General features: G+C 51.1%; 1 protein-coding gene across 2 annotated transcripts; it reads right to left on the reverse strand.

Moving 5' to 3' along the window:
- Positions 1–5,193: 5,193 nt before the first annotated feature.
- Positions 5,194–17,947, reverse strand: ZNF319 (zinc finger protein 319). 2 transcript variants are annotated; one of them, XM_084812278.1, is made up of 3 exons: positions 17,860–17,933; positions 10,892–10,989; positions 5,194–8,623 (listed from the first exon to the last, which is right to left on the reverse strand). In XM_084812278.1, exon 3 carries the CDS (start codon positions 8,390–8,392, stop codon positions 6,644–6,646), a length of 1,749 nt encoding a protein of 582 aa, XP_084668404.1. In that variant the 5' UTR covers positions 8,393–8,623; positions 10,892–10,989; positions 17,860–17,933; the 3' UTR covers positions 5,194–6,643. The 2 variants fall into 2 exon arrangements, with proteins under 2 accessions (XP_084668404.1, XP_084668403.1); XM_084812277.1 differs by lacking the exon at positions 10,892–10,989 and having other exon boundaries at positions 17,860–17,947.
- Between the last annotated feature and the right edge of the window lie 5,663 nt (positions 17,948–23,610).

The following is a 23,610-nucleotide window of genomic DNA, read 5'->3' on the forward strand; positions in this document are numbered from 1 at the left end:
AACATGAAACATTTTCCTAGCCTTTCCCCAGCATCCAAGCAGGCAACTCAAGTCAACATCAGCCCATGGCGAATTGCTCATCTGGCTCACTATGAAAATAGATTGCTAGCCAGCCTACGCCACGCTGCGTTTTCCCTTCCCCACCTGCTGAATTGGGGCTCGCCGTCCAGAGGGCCAGAGCCCCACGTGCCGATGTGGCACTCCTAAGTATATCGCTGCTACAGCAAGACAAAGCTACGATGGAGACGGCAGAGCAGGGGCAGGCAGCCTGGTGCCCCCCAGCCGCTTTGGGCGACAGCTCCCATAATCCCCGATCGTGCCGACTGGGGCTGATGGCAGGTATCGTCCAAAACATCCAGGGGGCACTAGGTGGCCCAACCCTGAGCAGAGATGCCAGGGGGAAAGGCCCTTCTGTGTGTGCCGAAGTCCCCAAGGGCGGAAGCCCCTGCTCCCAAGGCCCTGAAGAGAGGGCCGGATAAGCCTCAAGAGGGGCTGGCCCACTCCACAGCAGCCTTTACCACCCTGCTGCCCTCCAGGTGCGCTGGACCGGCTCCCGCCTTCCCCAGCCAGCAGGGCCACGATGGGAAGCCAACATGCCTGGAGGGCAGCAGGTTGGCAACAGCTGCACCACAGGGAAGAAGTGCGGGCACAGGGGAGCACCTCTCTTTTCAGTCGCTTGTTCATCACTTGGAGCATCGGTGGTTTGCTTGCAAAGGCCTCGTTGACAGGCTCTGCAGCCATCAGGATGGCGTGGAGGGGAAGCTTTCTAGCCCATGCAGGGTGCAATCCTTTAAAGCAACCTAGCTTCAGTTGTGCCCAAGAGACAAATTCCCAGGGAGCCAGGGAATAGAGCATGTGGGACACTGAGCATGAAGAGGTAGCGGGTGGAAACGAGGCACCACCCTCCTGGTTTCCTCCATGAAGCAGAAGGGGCGGGCTTGGTGTGGTATGCAGGATCTCCTCTTGCTTTATACTGGCAATGTTTATATTGGCAATCTCTTGGCTATCTCCAGCACCAGAGGCAGTGAGCCTGTATGCACCAGTTGCTGGGGAATGTGGGCGGGAGGGCGCTGCTGCACTCAAGCTCTGCTGTGGGTTCCTGGTCAGCAGCTGGTCGGCCACTGTGTGAACAGAATGCTGGACTAGATGGACCCTTGGCGTGATCCAGTATGGCTCTTATGTTCTTAATGGAGACAAGAGGGGCCCTGGGCCTGCCCCTGACCTCTGCAGGCTGCCTCCACAGGGCTAAGCAGCATCCCTCGCTCACTCCCCACTCTCTTCACTGCTTCCGCCCAGCAGCAGCAGCGTAGATCGCTCAACGCAAGGTAGATGTAGAAGTATCTAGACCAGCCTCCCCCAACCTGACGTCTCGGATGACACCAGGCTGGGGAAGGGGAATCTAGGCAGACATGTATTGCCCAGCCTTCAAGGTTGGCTTGGTATGTTTCTTCAGCACTTTGCTCCAAGCAAACATGCACGGTGTCTGCATGCAAGCTAATGGCACACAGGGCTTCTGCAAGCAATCAAGTACTGAACTGCAGTCATGTTAGAGCAGGACAACGACTGGGGCACACTCAGCACAGTATCTCCCTGCCAGCGAACACTGCACTGTGGGACCTACTCTTTTGATACAGAGCGGCCACAGGAATGGATGGATGCGAGAGATCTGCTTTCTCTTTGCATTAACAGTGAGCACGACTGGCCTGCTGGGCGACTGCCTCTTGTTTAGCAATGGTCAAATACACCATGATTGCCCGTTGTTGGCACTGGAAGTCTGGGGTATATCTGACCACTGTTAAAACAACTGGCCAGTGAGCAAGTATCCCACTTTGCTTTCCTTTCCTGCTCTCTCCTCTCTTCTCCCTCCTCTGTCTCCGAACCGTTCCCCACCTTCTGTGCTTCTCCTCCTTTGTCTCTTCCCTGAAATGTAACAATCAATGTGCACTAAGTGAAAACACAAAACTGCAAAACAGAGTTGGGAGGGTGGGGCAGGGGGAAGAAATCAGGAAACTAATGAAACATTACTGAAAAAACCTGAAAAGGCAGAAATAAAGTTTTAATAGCAATAACATAAAACACCAAAACTGCCACTTTGCAGATGGCAGCATAGTGAACTGTGGTCTGGAGTGTAACTAGATGGAAGAATTAGAGCCAAAACAGACATTACTTTAAATGCATGCCAAGCAGCTATATCTTTTTCCTCCTTCATTGTTACTGGAATAGCTGCAGAGGGCTTGACTTGGCCTTTAAAGACCCCCTATTCCCCCCCACACACACTAGTATCCTGATCCTGTCCCTACTCTAGAGTAAAACTGAAAACAGAAAAAGATGTAGCTTTTAGGCACACATTTAAAGCAATGCCCGTTTTGGCCTTTAGTTGGAGGTCAGTCTGCTGGAGGGCAAAATGCTGGGGAAGGAGCAGATGATGTTTGTGGGTCTCTAGGACCAGGGTGGATGAGATCCTTCGGCTAGGAATAGGTCTAGATCTCCTATTCTGAGAATTTCTGTACAACATTCGTACCATAAGTAATACTTGCACTCATCAACAAACTTAGCTTGGTATTTACTTGTGCTCCATTTTCTCATGAATAAAATCTGTTAAATTGTTAATCATGGCCTCCCTCTCCTGGAATTCACATTGAAAGGGATTGTAAGCGCCCTTCCTCAATCTGGTGCCCTCCACAAGTTTGGAGTGCAACTCCCATCAACCCCAGCCAGCATGGCCAATGGTAAAGGATGCTAGGAGATGTAGTCTCAAACAGTTGGTGGGCACAGGTCAGGGAAGGCGGATACCCTTTTATTCCGCCGTGGCCTCGTGCATCAGTGTGGGCAGGCCTGAGGGCTCTTGCCGCCTCGCCCTGCCGCAGCTGGGGGCAGATGAAGCAGCACAGCAAAGTGTCTCCCACTGGCTAGATCAGGGTCCCCCCACCTGGCGCCCTCCACATGGGTTGGACTGCAACTCCCATCATTCCCCACCAGCATGGCCAATAGCTGGCCTGACCTACCCGACAGGGATTGATGAGAGGATAAGAGAGGGCTGGGGGAAGAACTGTCTGTGTTCCCCGGGGCTCTTTGGGGGAACTGCAGAATAAGAATGTAACAAAATCGTCTTTCAATGTTGCCAAAAGCATAGTAGCAGAGCAAGGATGCTGATGCTTTAAAAATATTTGGCCATTAGTGTCTGATTTAAGCTCAAGGAGTCATGATTTAAAATCCCCCCATTCAGTCATAAAGCTTATTTGGGCCAGTTGCGCTCTCTGCTTAACCTACCTCACACGGTTGTTGCGAAGGTAAACAATGGGAGGAGCTCACTGGAGGAGCTAGAATTTTTTTTGATCAAAGCAATATACAGAGAAAGCTGCCCTGGTCAAAACCTACCCTCTTTGTCTTGATCCTGCCTAGCTTGCTGTCAGCCAGGGGTGGCAACTTATGGTTCCCCAGATGTTTTAGGTCTACAACTCCCATTGGCCCTAACTAGCACAGCCAATGGTGAGGGATGATGGGAGTTGTAGGCCAAAACATCTGGAGGGCCAGATGTTGCCCAGTCCTGCTGGTGTAAGCTTGCAGCATGCCCGTTGCCACCGAGTGGCTAGCTAAACAGGTCAAGTTCTTTTCTGAGACGGCTTACTGGTTTCCTCTCCCCTTTTAAAGGTGCAGAGATGCACACTGGGAGGACACTGATCATAAAACGATCAGCTTTCTGTCCTCAAAGAGAGCAGGTTGCTACCAGCTCCTGACACTGCTGTAAAGCCCCTAGCAAAGGGGGAGGGGCAAGGGCTTCTCCCCTAAACATGCAGTCATTACACTTTATCTCAGCCTTCACGAACCTGGTGCCCTCCAGATGTTGGCTTGGAATGATGGGAGTTGCAGTCCAACACATCCAGAGGGCATCAGGTTGGGGAGGGCCGAGATAAGGTGCAAAGCCCTTGCCCCTCCCCCTTTGCCAGGGGTCTTTACAGCCATGCGGTCCCATCTACAGGACTGCGAGTCTGGAGTAGGCCGAACCCACTGGCCAGACCTGGCACATTCCAAACATGTTGGATGGCAACTCCCCTCATCCTTCTCTGGTGCTGCTGCTTCACAGGCAGGCAAAACACCTTGCCGACCACCAAGGAGCTCAGAACCTCAAGGGGACTCCCGCCTCCCCGTCTCTTTTAGGACAGAGCCGGTTTGCTTCTTGCCCCCTCCCTCCTGCCATGGTTGCTGCTTCACCAAGACACAGGTCAGGCTGTTGCTTGCTGCGCAACGATGCTGCATTAATGGCTTTCCCAGCAAAACTTTGTGCATTTTCTGGAAACGGACCACAGCAGCTCTCCTGCCATGAGTAAGCAGGCCTTCCAATACTGCCTGCAGGGCCCAGGCTACGGCTCCCATGGCACTTCAGAGGCCTCCCCTGCGAAACAGAAGAAAATCTCCTCCAAGGGCTTGCTGCTACCATCCGCCTGCCATCAGCCTAGCTCAGTCCGGGTGGGGGCGGGGAAGAATAGCAGCCAGTAGTTCCCAGCCCAGGCCCTTTGCCAGTGCTGCCTTGGTTCCTCCTGGGAACACTGGAGAGGCCACGCCTGGCATCCCACCTCCAGACGTGGGCCCGAGTCGGCAGTCAGAGTCCCACTTGAAAGGCAACAAGACAAGACCCAGAGGAAAGGCTGGAGTGCCAGGAAGGCTGCAGTGCAGGCAAGGAGAGGGAGGCGTGCCGAGAAGGAGGCTCTCAAAAAGAGGGGGATGGAGGAAGGGCTACACAGGGAGTGAACATGGGGGGGCCCTGCGGCTGAGCAGACTGCAGGAGCAATGGGCACCCTTGGAGGGTAGAGCGGAAGGGCAGAAACCTAGGCAAAAGAAAACCCTCCTTGCTTCTCAGAAACACTTGGATGGGCCATCTGGATATAGGGGCCTGTTTCCATTTCAAAATACCCTGTCTGGTGGGCCATGAACTAGGAGACCCCACCCAGTCCCTTTCAAGTCAGCCAGTCCAGCCTGCTGAAAAACCCACATTGTCATCCCAGACAATTTCTGGCCATGTCGCAATCCTTCCTCCCCAGAGAGAGAATCTAGGAGGAACAGAACAGAGCTTCCCTTTCACAACCAGAGTAAAAATAGGGCATATACTGAACTCACCACTTTGTAGCATTAAAAACATTGTGACCTGTCACAGGGGACTTTTTTATGGATTCAAAGTGACACCCCAAATGAGCTGCAGACGTTTTTAATTAACAGTAAAACTGCTTTTTAAAAAGCAATATGAAAAATAATGAAGACCAACTCCATAAAATTTAGTTCTATACATCTGAGGTGCTGCGAGGTGCCAAGTCAGCAGGTCTTAGAGGTGGGCAGACAGTCTGACAGATAGGGTGGCTGCCTCTTGAGCCTGAGGGGCACAGCTGAAGTCACCCTCAGCCAGCCCCACCCAGAGAGGCACTTCTGCTGTTTCCCAATATTGTGCAGCTGGCAGAATGGACCCAGGCTAGAAAGCTGCAGGTGAAGCCACATGCATTTGAGGGCTGCTCCACAGACCAATCTTGCTGTGCCTGCTGCAGCAATCTCCCAATTTAATAGTTTGCAGGCCGTGCACGGAAAGGGCAACCAACATACAAACACACGCACACGCCAATCCCACAGAATGGTCCCAAAGAAAAGCCAAAGCCCTGGAAAGGCTCTCCCTGGCTCATTTTATGGGCAATTACATCACGATAGCAAAACGGCGGCCACGATTCCAGGGTGGATCTAGTCATGGAGTTTTAATTTATCTTTCCCTCTGAATTCTCTTGTCGCATGTAAACAAGAACTTCTTTCTTCCATTTTTGTATTTCCCAGAAATCTTTCTCTGTTATGCTGTGGGGTGGGGGCAGGGTTCGCTTTGGCTTTGAAGGACTTTTAAACAGACGGCGTTCCCCCATGCCCTTCCTGCTGCCTCCTTTCACTCTGCCCCGGGCCCACTCATGCCACAGGTTCAGACAGCACCTTGAGCACGCTGGAGCCGAGGGAATTTAGAGACGCCAGTCCTGACGATTTTGGACAAGTGAAGCCAAGAAGAGGTCCATGAGGCACAACGCCCTGGGACCATCTCCCACAGAGGCACCCCTGAAAAATGCACATGTGTGCACAGGAAGGGGATTTTCCTGGGGGATGGCGTCTGAAGAGGAGCCGAGTCCGCCAAGTCTATCTTTCACAGTAGCCTATCTAGCCTCTCTTGCCTTACGGGTCCAGCTCCATCATCAAGCAGCAAAGCCCCCGCTAACCGCAATGTGGCAAATTGCTCTTGGGGACAGTGCTTCCCTCTGTAGACACTAGGGAATCGTGGGGGGGGGATCTGGATTTGACTGGCAGGCTTAAAGAACATTCTTTTAGATCTGTCCTGAAAAATGGTCATCGTGTCTGGAACTGCAAAGCAGGCCTGGGCCACCGCAGCTTCCTGAGTCACACCCACCCCATTAAGGGGGCAGAAGCGCACAGCCTGCTGACAGCAGAGCCCAGCACACGCACAGGCCTCGCTGGCTTCTGCTGCCCTTCCCTCTGCACCACCCCGCTCCGTGGTTCATGCAGCGGAATGTGAAGGAGGAAGGCTGCGACAAGGCCAGCAGCCTGTCCTGACCCAAGCCCAGCACTAAGGTGGCCCGAGGGGCGGGAGCAGGTTGGCGGGAGCTGCTCAGGGCAGGCAGGGAGCCACAGGGTACGTGCTCTCAGCCGAGGTGTGCTGCGCACTGTGCTCCTGCAGCAGGCCCAGGTCCAGGAAGCGCTCCCCACACCACATGCACTTGTAGTGCTGCTCCCGCGTGTGGACGCCGTGGTGCTTGTTGAGGTGCTCCCGCTGTTTGAAGGCCTTCTCGCATGATGGGCACTTGTAGGGCTTCTCCCCGGTGTGCACGCGCCGGTGGCGCTGCAAGTCCGACGCGTACTTGAAGCGCTTCTGGCAGTCCGGGCACTTTAGGGGCCGCTCGCGGGCCGGGTCGCAGCGGTGCTGCACGAACTCGGAGGACGAGAAGAAGCGCCGCTCGCAGAGGGTGCACCGCAGGGGCTTCTCGGCGCAGTGGGCAGCCAGCTGGTGCTTCTGCAGGGCAGAGGCCCGCTTGTAGGCCTTGCTGCAGGCCGCGCACTGGAAGGGCCGCTCGGCGCTCTGGACGCAGCGGTGGCGCAGCAGCTCCGACGACTGGCTGAAGCCCTTCTGGCAAGCGTTGCACTTGAACAGGTTCTCGATGCCGTGGACGTGCTGGTGGTAGAGCAGGTGAGCCGGCTGCACAAAGCCCTTCTCACACAGGGAGCACTTGAAGGGGGGCGCCTGCGGCTCTTGCTCGGCCGCCGGCGGGGTGCCAGCCGCCTTGTGGGTGCGGCGGTGGCGCACGAGGGCGTACTGCTGCTTGAAGCTCGTCTGGCAGAGGTCGCACTGGAAGGGGCGCTCGGTGCTGTGCGTGCGCTCGTGCTGCCGGAGGTCCGAGGGCCGCCGGAAGGCCTTGTGGCACGCGCCGCAGCGGAAGGGGCGCTCGCCGCTGGGCGTGCAGGGGTGCTGCAGCAGCTCCGCCGGCTCCTTGAAGTGCAGCCCGCAGGCGCTGCAGCGGAAGAGGTGCGCCTCGCCCGAGTGGGCACACATGTGGCGCACCAGGTGCGAGCGGTGCTTGAAGGCCTTCTCGCACACGGCGCACTTGTGGGGCCGCTCGGCGCTGTGGGTGCGCTTGTGATGCACCAGGTGTGAGGACTGGCTGAAGCTCTTGGCGCACAGGCTGCACCTGTAGGGCTTCTCCCCGGTGTGCACTCGCTCGTGCCGCGACAGCTCCGAGAGGTGCTTGAAGGGCTTCTGGCAGACGGAGCAGCTGTGGGGCTTCTCTGTGTGCACGCGGTTGGGTGCTGCCGGCGGCTGCGGCGGGGCAGGCTCCTCGGGCCCTGCGACCACGGCCGCCGCCGCCTTGTAGGTCTTCTCACAGATGGAGCACTTGACTGCCGCACTGCCGTTGTGGACGTTGTGGTGCTGAGCCAGTGACGTGAGCAGGGAGAAGCCCATCTTGCAGACGCCGCAGACGAAGGGCTTCTGCTCCACCTGCAGGCACTGATGCTCCAGGAGGTCTGTGGCCTGGTGAAAGATCTTCAGGCACTGGGTGCACTGGAAGGAGCGGTCATGGCCTCCTGGCAGACACTGGTGCTCCTGGGGGTTAGAGAGGTGTGCCAGATCATGCCCACACACCCCACACTTGGGAGCGGGCTCTCCCCCCCCACTGGCAGGGATGGGGTGGTGGTGCTGCAAGCTGCTGGGCTCTGGCTGGAGGAGGATGCCATAGACGGCACAGCCCAAGGGATTCTCAGCCATGGTGCTCGATGGAATGGGATGTTCTGGGAGGGCAGCTGTCCCAGCATGGTGCGGGGGCTGCTGCGGGGGCGGGGGCTGCTGCTGCCAGCTTTCTGACATGCTGGGGAAAAGGAATCGGGGTTTCCACAATAAGGGCTTCAGCTTCTCAACCAAAATGCAGTGATGCAGAAGATATGAATTCCCAGCAGTTGTTCCCAAGCCCGGAGGCAGGAAGCTCGTAGCACCAAGCCCAGAGATTCCCCAGTGCGATTTGTGCGGATCAAACAGATGGCAGCAAGCGGGTCATCCTGTAGGATGCAGAGGGCCCGTCACCTTGCCTGGGAATGCAACCTGCAAGGAAAGAGAACATCCGGGTTAGGTCCACAGTCCAGATCTGGATTCCGCAGCATGTTTAACCTTGCTCCCATTGTCATCAGGACATGGCTGCTGCTGGCCATCACCTTTCCCTTCCTCCGAAAGACCAGGGACAGAACAGACCAAGTAAGTGCTAGCCTTAGTGGTCTGAAACGAGAGTTTATGCTGAGCAAAAGAACCACTGGCTGGAGAGTGTAGAAGCCGTTTTGCCAGCCCGAGACAAATCTTTGTCCATATTCAAAGATCCCACTGCTCTCCACTCCCAGTGTGTCTTATATTGAAACATACAGCCATTGTTTACAGCAGGTCTACAATGTCCAACCTCATTACTCTGCCATGCAGGCTTTTGAGAAATACATGACTAAACAAGAAAGCTGCATCTTGAAGGCACTGTCACTGGAGATTTACTGACAGATGCTGTTAAAGTCAGCAACAAAATACACCCGATTCTGAACTCAAAGGAGCAACTGGAATGATTTACAGAGCTTTCTTGAAGATCCTGGGCACCTCAGGACCTACTACCCCAATCTTTCAATGCTATTCTTTGGAGATGATTCATAATCACATTAAGTGAGAGGAAGACTGGAAGTGACCACTAACATGTTACCTTCAAGGAGAGGACAACTGACCATGCTGCTGACGGGCTTAAGTCACAACGGCCATGCAGCTCCAACTGAGAGTTCCCTGGGACTGCAGATTCTGGCAGCTGTTGGCAAGACCACATCATGCCAGTGCTGAAGGAGTTGCCCTGGTTACCAGTTGTTTTCCGGGCCCAATTCAAGGTGTTGGCATTGACCTTTAAAACCCTATATGGTTCCAGCCCAGTTTATCTTCAGGAGCGCCTCCAGCAACACCAAGGACGCTGCTCAATGAGATCGGCCTCGGAAGGCCTTCTGTCTGTCCCATCAGCCAGGTCAGCTAGGCTGGTGAGGACTAGGAAGAGGGCCTTTTCTGTGGTGGCCTCCTCTCTGTGGAATTCCCTCCCTAGTGACCTCTGCCATGCCCCCTCTTTGATGAGCTTCTGCTGGGCTTTAAAAACCTGGCTGTTCTGGTGGGGGTTTGGGGTGGGTTAGGGTTTTTTTAGAGTAATGTTGCTTTGTTCAGTTGCTTTGTTGTATTTTATGCTGGCTGGGAATGGGCATGGCAGCTGGGAATGATAGGAGTGGCAGTCCAACACATTTGGAGAGCACCAGGTTGGGGAAGGCTGGGCTAAACCATGTTCCTTCTTCCCTAATCCTTGTAGTCTCAGCGGCAGACAGATTTTTATTACAACGTCTCAAAAGGAAACAAGCTTTGCGAGTGAGAGACCAAGACAGCCTTCTTGCTACTGCCACGCCAGCAAGTCAGTACTAATATGCCTGCTTCCCCTGGCTTGGAAATGAAGAAGGGACTCAGTTTAAAAAAGGATAGCGGAAAACACAGCATGCCCCCAGAATTTAACTGGGAAGCTCCAGAGCAGCCCTGCTCTTCAGTGGAAGGCGGAGCCAAGGCTGAGGGGTTCCTTCCCTTCCAGAAGGCCATAATGTGATTTGCATATTCAGCCCCGCCTTCTACCTAACAGTGAATTAACCCATTTCCTGCCTGCTCCACTCTTTCACCGACAGAATTTCAGCTGTGGGGCTCACTGCACCATGTCAGGAAAGTGCCTCGCCACTTTCCTCTTCCATGTGCCTGAGACAAGGCTAGCCAGCTGAGGACTCCAGAAGCAAGCAGAACACACGCTACAGAGCAGGAGCAGGGACTTGGTTTTCTATCTCGGGACACTGACCCACAGAAAAAAATTGACTGGGGGGCCACACACAATTACTTATTGATTAATTGTATTATGTTCTTATGCATATTATAAATACCAAAACCAAACAAAAATACTGTAATGTCTAGGAAGATAATGCTGGGATGTTGCCATCTCCAGAAACTCTAGCTACTCAGATTGGGATCCAGTGGCTAACAAGAACAAAACTATAACTGTCACTGGAAAGAGAGGCAGGAACAGAAGCAGACCCGTCCCTTTTATCAGGAAATATTCCACTGGGGCAGGAAAGTTGGATGGGAGAGGGCTGGACGTGTTGCTGGAAGGCAGTCAGAGCACTTTCCATCAGCGGGGCCGAATCGGCTGCTCTCCTTCTGGCCCTTTGGGAAAGACCAGCAATCAGGGGTGTTGCGAGTGGTGCCCAACTGGCCACTCTCCTGGGTGGCCCTTCAGGGTAAGGAGAGCTCCCTGAAAATGCCCAGGAGGCTCCTCACCCTGCTGTGTATCCAATGACAGATGCTGGTGTGTTTATGAAGGTCCAACCTCCAGACCAAACACTGCTGAAGATCTTTGACCTCTACCCCAGTGACAGCTGTAAGAGAAATGAATTATATATATTAAGCATGTTAGGATAGAAAATATGGAAAAAAGATGTCTCACCTATTGGACAGGTTTTTAAAAATTTGGTAATTGGCTTTGTTTGAAGTCTGCCTATTCCCTAGAGAACTGTGTGGCGTTTTAGTCTCAGTCGCACTTCTGAAAATTCAAATGCAGATCACTCAAATATACAATCAAAATATTCCGCACCACCAGACAAATTAAAAACTTGGGAGTGATGCAACGATAGAGAACCTTCCTTGTCTCTCTCGTGCTGGACTTTAAGGACCAATTTTTGTCCCCATAACATCCCCATGTTCTTCCTGCTATTGTGACTGAGAAACAAAAACCCATTCAATCAGATTTCCTCATTGCATTTCAAAGGCACAACTGTACACCTTCCAGCCACCCAGGCCAGCATTTTGCTCCTCCAGCACAGGATCTTCATCATTCTAACACCTCCTTTTTATCGAAGCATGTTCAGTCAAGGGAATTTATACCCCCACAAAAAGTGTACATCCATGGGACTAAGGCTATGTGGGATTTCTAAAGCTTTGCTTCTCAGCACAAGCCACTGCTTACTGTCTGAGGTAGGGTGGATGCAAGTAAATGATTTCTTTAAAACAAACAAGCAAACCAAAAAAATCAGATTTTTAAAAATTTAAATTGGATTTTTTTTAAAAATCAAGAAAAACTCTCTCATTCAAAAAATAACATAGCAACAATTAAATCTAATAACAAACAGGCTATACCTACACTTACAGTCTCATGTAAATGGATTAATGGCTCTGTCACACTCGCATACATTGAGTTACCTACCAATCAAACATGGACATTCATTTCAGATTTTCCTCTCATGAAAATCACTCTGTCCAGCTCGTGCTTTTTGAAATCCTTGGCTTTCAGTGACAGAGCCCCTGCTTTGCATGCAGAAGATCCTAGGTTCAACCAGGTAGGGCTACGAAAGAATCCTGTCTGAAACCCTGGAGAATTGCTGCCAGTCAGTGTTGACGATACTGGGCTAGTTGGACCAAGGCTCTGACTTGGTATAAGGCAGCTTATAGTCAAGCTCCTCTGACTAAAGTCACGTGTGCAAAGACATGGGTTGGATAGGACTGTTGCTGCTCTGCGTTTATGTGGTTCAACCAAGGCAGAGGGGCTAGTTAGGGCAGGAGGCGGCCACAGGCAGAGTGGACAGGAATGGTGGAGTGAACTGGGGGGGAAAAGTTTTAAAAAACAGTGAGTACAAACACAGTTTCAAGTTCCTATATTCCCCCATACTTTTGCCACAGAAAAACTGTCACAGCTTCAGGACATAAGAAAGACCCTATCTGGGAATATACACTCCTTGATGTTGTAAAATGCTGGACTGAGTTATAAACTAATACATTTTAGTGATCAGATTTCCACCATTGTTTAAGAAATATGTGAAGAACTATCAGTGGCAAATTTGATTTAAATCAGTGATTTAAATTGCTTTGATGTAAATCAATCCATGTTGGCCTGAGAAGGAAGAAAGCTGTGGGAAACTGCTCTCCAGCAGAGCCAAAACTTCAAAGACAGCTTCCACTGGTCACAACCAGCCTTTGCAAACGTTTTTCCACACTACTAACTGATTTGCTATTTAGCCATAGCACATAGGATACAGCAAGCTATAAATAATTATGTGGAAACAGGAGAAGATGTCATCAGGGCCTGTGTGTGTAGTTCAAGTTGCACCTCCCTGAAAAGGAGCAATATTTCCACAAAATGGGCAAGTGCACCTTGTACTTGGCTGATACAGGATGGGTCAAGTGGCCGTCCCTTGAGCCTACTTTTGTCTCTGCCCATCCTGTCTGAAACAAAGAGGACAGCCCATTTTTCACTGTGCTCATGATGACTGCTTTGTTCTTTCAAGTCCCTTGTATAAAGAAAATAAAGGTTTAAAAATAGCATATGAAGGGGGAGGCAGACAAACAAAATGTATGGCAATAGGGACAGCAGAAAAAACAAACTGATTTTGGAATGTGTTTGGCCACAGCATGAAGAACTTCATCAGGAGGGCTTTAAACTGAATCCTACGGGGAAGGGAGATGTAATGTTGGGGGTAACAATGGACGTAGGCGCATGCACTGCAACGGAGAGAACAGCGCTGATAGCGCCCAATAATAGTCTTCAGACACAGGTAGGAAGAAAGCCAGACTATGAAGCACATGGTCTTCGATGTCTATATACTAATGCCCAGAGTATGGGAAACAAACAGAACGAACTTGAACTCTTAATACAGGAGGGAAATTATGACTTGATAGGTATAACTGAGACTTGGTGGGATGACTCTCATGACTGGAATACAGCAGTTGAAGGATATAACTTGTTCAAAAAGAACAGGAGGAACAGAAAGGGAGGCGGGGTTGCACTGTATGTGAAAAATACATATCTCTGCACAGAAATACAGGAGGAGGAGCTTGGTAGCCCCATCGAGAGCATCTGGGTTGAAATAAATGGAGCAAAGAATAAAAGGAACCTGGTGGTCGGAGTCTACTACCGGCCACCCAATCAAGGAGAAGCCAAGGATGAAACTTTTGAAAAGCAAATAGCCAATGTTTTAAGGAAGCATGATGTAGTAGTAATGGGGGACTTCAATTTCCCCGATATTTGTTGGGAGACAAATTCTGCAAAACATGGCCCCTCCAGGAAATTCCTGACTTGTGTGGCGGATAACTTCCTCCTACAGAAAGTAGAGGAAGGAACTAGAGGATCGGCTATCCTTGACTTGATCCTAACCAACAGAGATGACTTAGTGGATAAAGTAGCAGTTACAGGAACTCTGGGGGAAAGCGACCATGTTGTACTTGAGTTCTTGGTTCTAAGGGAAGCAAAAGCCGAGTGTACTCAAACGCGTACCCTGGATTTTAGGAAAGCTGATTTTAATAAACTCAGAACAATGATCAGTAAGGTCCCATGGCAAGCAATGCTAGCGAGAAAAGGAGTCCAAGATGGGTGGGAACTTTTAAAAAAGGAAATTCTCAAGGCACAATCACAAACAATTCCAACAAGAAGAAAAGGTGGAAGACAACAGAAGAAGCCAATGTGGCTTCACAAAAAGCTTAGGGATGACCTGAAAACAAAAAAGGACACATATAGGAAGTGGAAAGAAGGCCAAGTAACAAAGGAAGAGTACAGGCAGGTAGCACAGAATTGCAGGGATGGCGTCAGGAAGGCTAAAGCGGAGAACGAGGTGAGGTTAGCGAGGGATGCTAAAAACAACAAAAAGGCTTTCTTCAGCTACGTGCATAGTAAAAGGCAGAGGAAAGAAATGGTTGTTCAGCTATTAAATAAGGATGGTAAAATGATAACAGAGGACAAAGAAAAGGCAGAGGTGCTCAATTCCTACTTTGGTTCAGTCTTCTCCCAAAAGAGGGTCTATGACCCCCCTGGCAAAGGCGAAGTACAGGCTGAAGGGGCAGGATTGCAGCTTGAGATCGACAGGCATATGGTCAAGGAACACCTCATTACTTTGAATGAGTTCAAATCTCCAGGGCCAGATGAACTGCATCCTAGAGTCATAAAGGAACTGGCAGAAGAACTCTCAGAACCGCTGTCTATTCTCTTTGAGAAATCATGGAGGACGGGTGAAGTGCCAGATGACTGGAGGAGGGCTAACGTTGTCCCTATCTTCAAAAAGGGTAAAAAGGAGGAACCTGGGAACTACAGACCAGTCAGTCTGACATCAATCCCTGGGAAAATTCTGGAGCAGATCATAAAGCAATCCATCTGGAAGCACCTTGACAACAATGCCGTGATTACTCGAAGCCAACATGGATTTGTCAAAAACAAGTCCTGCCAGACAAATCTGATCTCATTTTTTGATCAAGTCACCTCCCTTGTAGACCGTGGGAATGCTGTAGACATCATATACCTCGACTTCAGCAAAGCTTTCGACAAAGTGCCCCATGATATCCTGATGAGCAAACTAGCTCGAAGAGGGCTAGATGAAACAACGATCATGTGGATCCACAGTTGGCTACAGAATCGGACTCAAAGAGTGCTTATCAATGGGACCTTCTCAAGCTGGGGAGAGGTAACGAGTGGGGTACCGCAGGGCTCAGTCCTGGGCCCAGTGCTCTTCAATATTTTTATTAATGACTTGGAGGAGGAGGTGCAGGGAATGCTGATCAAATTTGCAGATGACACCAAATTGGGAGGGATAGCTAATACTTTGGAAGACAGAAACAAAATTCAAAGTGATCTGGATAGACTGGAGTGCTGGGCAGAAAACAACAGAATGGCATTTAATAGGGACAAATGCCAAGTTCTGCACCTAGGAAAAAGAAACCAAATGCACAGTTACAAGATGGGGGATACGTGGCTCAACCACACTACGAGTGAGAAGGATCTTGGAATTGTCGTCGATCACAAGCTGAATATGAGCCAACAATGTGATGTGGCTGCAAAAAAGGCAAATGCTATTTTGGGCTGCATTCATAGAAGCATCGCTTCCAAATCCCGGGAAGTACTAGTTCCCCTCTACTCAGCACTGCTTAGGCCTCATCTGGAGTACTGTGTCCAGTTCTGGGCACCACACTTTAAGAAGGATGCAGACAAGCTGGAGAGGGTTCAAAGGAGGGCAACAAAGATGATCAGGGGACTGGAAACAAAGCCCTATGAAGAGAGACTGAAAGAACTGGGCATGTTTAGCCTTGAGAAGAGAAGACTGAGGGGAGATATGATAGCACTCTTCAAGTACTTGAAAGGTTGTCACAGAGAAGAAGGCCAGGATCTCTTCTTGATCATCCCAGAGTGCAGGACACGGAATAATGGGCTCAAGTGACAGGAAGCCAGATTCCGACTGAACATCAGGAAAAACTTCCTGAGTGTCAGAGCAATACGGCAATGGAACCAATTACCTGGGGAGGTGGTGGGCTCTCCCACACTGGAGGCCTTCAAGACGAGGCTGGACAGCCATTTGTCAGGGATGCTCTGATTTGGATTCCTGCATTGAGCAGGGGGTTGGACTCGATGGCCTTGTAGGCCCCTTCCAACCCTACTATTCTATGATTCTATGATTCTATGATTTTCAAATGTAAAAAAGAGCACAAAATCAAACCAAACCCTTTTTTTCTGCTAATGCAGATTAAACTCAGGGTTCGTTTTTTAATACCACACTAGTTGAAGGAGTCGAGAATGCAAACACTGTGCTGCAGGCTAAATACACTTGCATTTCATCTGGTACTGCATACTTGCATATCTATGTAGAAAGTTCAAATGTATGCAGCTCCTCCATCTTTGGTGCAAAACAGAAAGAAGTCCCCACGCCAGCCTTCCCCAGCTTGGTGCCCTCCAGATGGGTTGGACTGCAACTGCCATCGTTCCCAGCCAGCATGGCCATAGAGGCTGGGAATGATGGGAGTTGCAGTCCAATCCCTTTGAAGAGCAACAGGTTAGGGAAGACTTCTTTAAGCACAGATGAATGAACTCCCAGGTGATGGTAGTGGTGCAGCTCTCTCATCTGTCGTCACACCAAGAGCCAGGAGGGTTTGACCACGCATCAGGCGTCGACGTGTGGTCAGATGGTTGCCCATATGAGCTTGCTTGTATTCTGTTCACAGCTGATCAGTTCCAGGATGCTGGCAAAGGCCCAGTGGCAAACGGTGAAGGAGAAGGAATGGGAGCGAGATAGCCCAATGGAGAGAAACAAGCCAAGCTAGGAAGAAGCTGCAGGTTCCACAGCCAAACTCACAGCAAAGGAGCCTCCAGTTTTCTGAAGCAGAGCCTCCTCTTACAATGCAAGTCTCACAAAGGTCAGTGGGTACAGAGACACCCGTACAGAGGCGGCACACTTGATCCCCAATTTGCAAAATGGTCAGCTACCACAGTGCACAATGTCAGAGTCTGACCCCTGCTCTAACCTCCCAGCTCAGAGAACTGTGGCCACAAAGGCACGCTGGGGATCTTCTGACAAGCCCATCTTCTCCATCTACCTGCTCAGGAACAAGACAATTTGGCCCGATGACCCACTGGCGCCCTTCCCTAGAGATGAGCCCGCTCACGTTTGTTTTCCCGCTCCTGGCTCAAAGCTCCGGAGGGCCTCGCCTGGCAAGGGGCCCGAGCCCTGCAGCAGGGCACCTGCTTTCCCCACAGAAGACCCCAGGCGCAATCGCTTGGCAGCATCGCCAGAAAGAAGGATCCCGGGGCGGGGGGCAGGGAAAGCCCCCTCTTTGCCCGAGGCCCCGGGGAGCTGCTGCCAGTCCAAGAGAGGGCTACAACAGAGGCAAGCCAGCCAAGGCCCTCCGGATGCTTTGGACTACAACTTCCAGCAGCCAACCAGCATGGGAGTCAGGGATGGTGGGAGCTGTAGTCCGTCAGAACAGCCTTCCGAGCTGGCTGAGGATGATGGGAGCTGCAGCTCGACACAGCTGGCGGGCACCAGGTGGGCACGGCTGGGCCAGGAGAGCCCAGGCCTGACCCGCCCGAGGCAGCTCCAGGGCGACTCCCGGGGAGGTGTGCCTGAGGCGCTGCCGCAGGAAGGCCGCCGGGGGTGGGGCCTGGAGGGTCGGCCCCTTCCCACAGCCTTTGCCCCACCAGCCCGGGGGCTTCGCTCCGAGGCGGAGGCTGGCGGGCGGCGGCCACTCCGGCCTCGGCTCGGCCGCGAGGGGCGCGTTCCCATGCTCGCGGGGCCGCCGCGCCCGGCCGGGCCTGAGCCGCCGCCGAGCCGGGCCGGGCGGCCGGCCGCAGAAGCGACGCAGGGCCCAGCGCGGCCTTGCCCGGGCCGCCCCCAGCGCGTCCCCGCCGCTCTGGGCGAGCAACGCGCAAGGCCGGGAGCGGCCACGCCGGGGCGGCCGGGGCGGAGGCGGCCGGCGAGCGCGCTGCGTCCCCCCCGTCCTACCTGGAGGCCCGAGGGGGTCTCGCGGCCTGATCGCGCCCGTCCGATCCTCGGCCTCGCCCAGCGCGCAGCCCCCGGGCCAGCGGCGAAGGGATTCCAAGCAGCCTGAGAGGGGAGGAGACGCTTCGAGGAAGGGGCGGCGTCCGGGGGGGGTCGCGGGATCGGGGCCGCCCTCTGCCGGACCGCACGGCAAACTACCTCCCGGACGTCGGAGGGGACTGCGCCGGGGCGGGGCCTACGCGAGGAGGAACCGGCCCGGTTTCTTCTTCGCTGGATCCTCTCCGCCTCCCGCAGCGAGGAAGTGTTATTATAATGTACGATCAGCTTTCCCCAGCCTGGCGCCCTGCAGACATTTTGGACTGCAACTCCCATCATTCCCAGTGAGCGTTGGCCATGCTGGCTGTGAATGATGGGAGTTGCAGTCCAACAACATCGGCAGGGCACCAGGTTGGGGAAAGCTGATACTCCTTCCGTAGTATTTTCGACTCCTTATAAAGTTCAACTGATTTAGAAAGCAGCCTGCCCACCTTGTTGGGAAACACCGATGGGTTTATTTATACCTATCTGGTGTTCCACTCGCGCCCCCTAACTGAGAAAATGTTACGCGGGGGGCTCTCCCGCACTGGGGGCGTTCAAGGCGAGGCTGGGCAGCCATCTGTCGGGGACGTGGATTCCTGCACTGAGCAGGGGGTTGGACTCGATGGCCTTGTGGGCCCCTTCCAACCCTGCTATTCTGCGATTCTAGGTGGAAATATTGGAACTACTTAATAACATCACAGGACAGGAAATTCCGTGAAACTCATTCGAAAATTCATACTGGTGTAATGCCTTTACCAGGCCAACCAAAGGATCACCCCCCAAATGAGCAAGCTTTTGAGATCTCCAGATTTCTTCATCAGATGTCTTATATCATCAGATACAAAAAGGAAGTTGCGGGGAGGGAGAGGAAAAAACCTAACAACAGCGAAGCCACATTGACTGCATGTTCAGAATCACGTGAAACCCATTGACTCATTTTTATATGACCTAAAGGGGAGAGGACGGGGCCTGTGCTAAGGAATCCTCAGGTTGTGGCCAGGATCAAGGTGGGAGCAGCCCACTGGAAATGTTTGAGCCTCAAATGCTTATGAGTGCTTGACTTGGATATCACGTGGGGCAGAAGTTATGGCACATGCAAAGTATGTATTATGAACTAGAGAAGGGCAACTGATGACTGAAAAGTTTATAGCGAACTGGGCTTTGTTCATAAATCACACAATACTAGAACAATAATCATACTGACTAGGACAGTGCCAAGAGCAAGCCTGCCATCAAAAGGGGGGGTCTGTGGGCATGCACACACCATGAATTGAATGGCACTCCTGAAACATGGGAAGGTGGGTGCCATCGGTTAGTGGTAGATTGTGTGCTTGGCATGCAGAAAGTCCTAGATTCAGTTCCTAGTTTGTTTGTTTTTTAAAGGATCCAGTCCCAATATTCAGAACCGCAACGGCCAGTCAAGACTAGACAATAGCGAACTAGATGGATCAATGACCTCACTCAGTATAAGGCAACTTACTTCAGCATGCAAGAAATAATGACTAGGTTATCTGACCATGTGTAGAGCACATTGTATTTGCTTCAGTATAACCACAGCATAGACTTGACCTTGGGGGAGCTGGGGGTGGCGACGGCTGACAGGAAGCTCTGTGGGCTGGTCCATGAAGTCACGAAGAATCAGAAGAGACTGAATAAACAACAAAAACCACAGCATATGCTTTCAGGCCAGAGATCCTGTCGTTCACACACCCGTGGCCAAAATCCTCCCCCAGGTACATCATTTACGCCCTCCGCACAACGAACAGGCAACCCACACAAATGAGAGGGGAAGCAGGGCCATTATACCAGCCCTTTTGGAAGACTTTTTTTTTTCTCTTCCCTCCCCATCCCTTTTTCCTTGTGTGTTGTGTCTTCTTAGTTTGTAGGTGTGTGGGCAGGGACCATCTTGTTTACCTGATGTTTGTAGGCTGCTCTGGGATCCTTTTTGGCTGAGGAGCAGGAGAAAAATACTTTAAATACATTAATAAATGAATAACCCTAAGCATTTCTACTCAGAAGTAAGTCCAACGGTGTTCTTAAGGCTTACTCCCTAGTAAGTATGTTTAGGATTACTGCTTCAGTCATTGTCCCAAGTGCTAACCTGGTCTCATCCACAGAACCAGTTTTTATTTCTAGGGGATTCAGCTCTGGATATGGTGATACTAAAGAGCATTGAGTATTCCAAGAGAACAGCACCATTTGGGATTAGTGTGGCTTCTAGCTGGTTTGAGCCCTGACCCTTTTGGTTAAGAGGTTACTTACCCTGTCTACCACTGCTCCCCATGCTCCTGTCAACTGAAAGAGCCTTCTTCAAAGGGGTCCTCTCCCACATCTGCCAAAACTTCTTCACTAGCACCACCACCGCCCCACCACCAGGCTTGGGATCTTGCACCTCTCAAGTCCCTGCCATCTCATCTCCTCCATATAAGTGGGAGTGGGAGGTGGGCGGAGAATGGGGAAACACAGTTTTTTCCAAGGGATTTTTGGAAAAATTGGGAGAAATTTGTGTTTCCCAAAGTTCTCCCCCCCACACACATCTCTGTACAAGCAGGGCTCATTATATTTTTAAATTCATGCTGGATGTAGAAAGGTGCACCAGTTTTGCCCTGCGTTTTGGTGGCCAGAAACTTGCCATTGTCTTTCTGAAAGTTTACATTTGGGCTCTGGTGGGACAGAGATGGTGGTTCCAATAGTTTGTTGCAGGGGAGCTGGAGGAGAGAAGGTAGATAGGTCAGTGGCCACCAGCCGGTTATGAATGAAGCATTGGACATCTTGCTCTTTGGCCTGGTCAGGAAACCACAAAATCTCTGATGAGACCTGTGTCCCCAGTTCCCCAGCAATTCTGATTTTGAGGAGGCTTCTATTTTCTCACACAGGTTGGTACTTGAGTGAAGCTGATTTTTTCAGATGTAGAGTGATTTGTAAATGTTATAAATAAATCCTAACCATTTTAAAGCTTAAAAGAAAGGGTCACATGAATAGCTGTTTCACCAGGATATTACACAGTAGTATGTAATAACCTCCTGAAACAGCTACCCATGTGAATCTCTCTTTGTCTGTCTGTCTGTCTGTCAAGTTTTAAAAGTTAAGGCACAATCCTATGCATGTTTAGACAGAAAAAATGTCCTATAACTCCTGGCATTCCCTAGCCAGCATGCCTGACTGGGGAATGCTGTGAGTTGTAGGACTTTTTTCTGCCTAAACATGCATTAGGATTGTGCCCTTAGGTTTTATTTGGAATATCTATAAACCACTCTACATCTGAAAAAAAATCCTGAGCAGTGAACAGTAATAATAAAAAAAGTCAAAATACAAAAGAAAAAAAACATTTAAAATCAAAGTGTACCAATAAAACTGGCTGGTCTTTTACTCAGGAAAAGATAGTTTAAATAAGAATCTATTTAGCAGTTGCCGAAAACAGAGCAATGTATCAACTGGCAGGGAATTCCACGGAGAGGAATTAGGCAGGACACTAAAACTTTACCCCGAGTGGACTCCAAACAGACCACAGGCCAATGCGGAACCCCCAGGAGCACCTCGTTCAGTGACCTCAGCGACCAGGCAGGCTGGTAAGGGAGAAGGCGCTCTTTCAAATATTGTGGCCCCAAGCTGTTTTGGGCTTTATACATCAGTAGCATAACTTAAACCTGGCCAGGTAACAGGCAGCCAGTGCAGTGCTCTCAGCAAAGTAGTTGAATGCTGAAAAGGGGCACCTCCTGAAAACAGCCAAGCTGCTGCATTCATAGAATCATAGAATATTAGGGCCTATGAGACCATTGAGTCCAACCCCCTGCTCAGTGTAGGAATCCCGAGTCAAAGCATCCCTGACAGATGGTTTTCAAGAAGCTTACAGGATTGCTTCATAATCTGCTCCAAACTTTTTCCAGGGGCTGATGTCAGACTGACTGGTCTGTAGTTCCCAGGTTCCCCCTTGTTGCCCTTTTTGAGGATAAGGACAACATTAGCCCTCCTCCAGTCATCTGGCACTTCCCCCGTCCTCCATGATTTCTCAAAGAGAATAGACAGCGGTTCTGAGAGTTCTTCTGCCAGTTCCTTTATTACTCTAGGATGCAGTTCATCTGGCCCTGGAGATTTGAACTCATTCAGTCACTAGGTGTTCCTTGACCATACATATGCCTATCAATCTCAAGCTGCAATCCTGCCCCTTCAGCCTGTACTTCGCCTTTGCCAGGAGGCTCATAGACCCTCTTTTGGGAGAAGACGGAGCCAAAGTAGGAATTGAGCACCTCTGCCTTTTCTTTGTCATCTGTTATCATTTGGCCATCCTGATTTAATAGCTGAACAACCATTTATTTCCTCTGCCTTTTACTATGCATGTAGCTGAAGAAAGCCTCTTTGTTGCTTTTAGCATCCCTCGCTAACCTCAGCTCGTTCTCAGCTTTAGCCTTCCTGACACCATCCCTGCATTTCTGTGCTACCTGCCTGTACTCTTCCCTTGTAGCTTGCCCTTCCTTCCACTTCCTGTGTGTATCCTTTTTTGTTTTTAGGTCATCTCCAAGCTTTTTGTGAAGCTACATTGGCTTCTTCTGTTGTCTTCCACCTTTTCTTCTGGTTGGAATTGTTTGTAATTGTGCCTTGAGAAATGCCTTTTTAAAAAGCTCCCACCCATCTTGGACTCCTTTCCTTATTAGTGTCACTTGCCATGGGATCTTACTGATCATTGTTCTGAGTTTATTAAAATCGGCTTTCCTAAAATCCAGGGTATGTGTTTGGCTACACTTGGCTTTAGAATGAAGAACTCAAGTGTAACATGGTCGCTTTCCCGCAGAGTTCCCGTAACTGCGACTTGATCCACTAAGTCATCTCTGTTGGTTAGGATCAAGTCAAGGATAGCCGATCCTCTAGTTCCTTCCTCTACTTTCTGTAGGAAGATGTTATCAGCAGCACAAGTCAGGAATTTCTTGGAGGTACATGTTTTGCAGAATTTGCCCCCAACAAATATTGGGGAAATTGAAGTCCCCTATTACAACATCCTGCTTCCTTGAAACACTAGCAATTTGCTTTTCAGAAATTTCATCCTCATCTTCTCCTTGATTGGGTGGCCAGTAGTAGACTCCGACCACCAGGTTCCTTTTATTCTTTGCTCCATTTATTTTAACCCTGATGCTCTCGATGGGGTTACACCAGCTCCAGCTTCTGGGGCAATCTTAATGGAAGCCCCACACAAAACATGTTGCAGTAATCCAGCCTGGAGGTTACTAGCACCTGTACCACCGTAGCCAAGATATCCCTATCCAGGAGAAGCCACTGAAGCTGGTAGAAGGCACTCTGAGCCACAGTGGCCACTTGGGCTTCCAGTGACAGAGACGGATCCAGGTGCACCCCCAGCAGAGTGGACTACATTGTGGGGATATCATAAGCGACGCTTTCTTTCAGCCAGACTCCCCTGCCCCGCCAGCACACGAGCTGATCAGCAGGAGTGCTGCGTGAACCAGAGGCCTGCTATTGTAGGGACAAACGGCACCCAGCCCTTTTGTTCCTCACCCTGGCACCACACAACACTCCCCCCCCCCAGTTTAGCATCCCAGCTGGCCTCCTTACCCCTCCCCTGCATCAATCCTCCCCCCACCCCAACTGGCTGCCTTACGTGTAGCCTGGAAGTAGCACCCATCCCACTTGCGCAGCCTGAGAGGCTTGGGTGCTTGCAGTACAGAG

This window comes from Heloderma suspectum, chromosome 8 (assembly GCF_057233095.1).
Source record: "Heloderma suspectum isolate Gila_16-S chromosome 8, 16-S_ref, whole genome shotgun sequence".
NCBI classification, from domain to species: Eukaryota; Metazoa; Chordata; class Lepidosauria; order Squamata; family Helodermatidae; genus Heloderma; species Heloderma suspectum.

Bases quoted from the DNA above. Each gene is read 5' to 3' on its own strand.
- ZNF319 (XM_084812277.1), bottom strand. From the start codon at position 8,392: ATGTCAGAAAGCTGGCAGCAGCAGCCCCCGCCCCCGCAGCAGCCCCCG.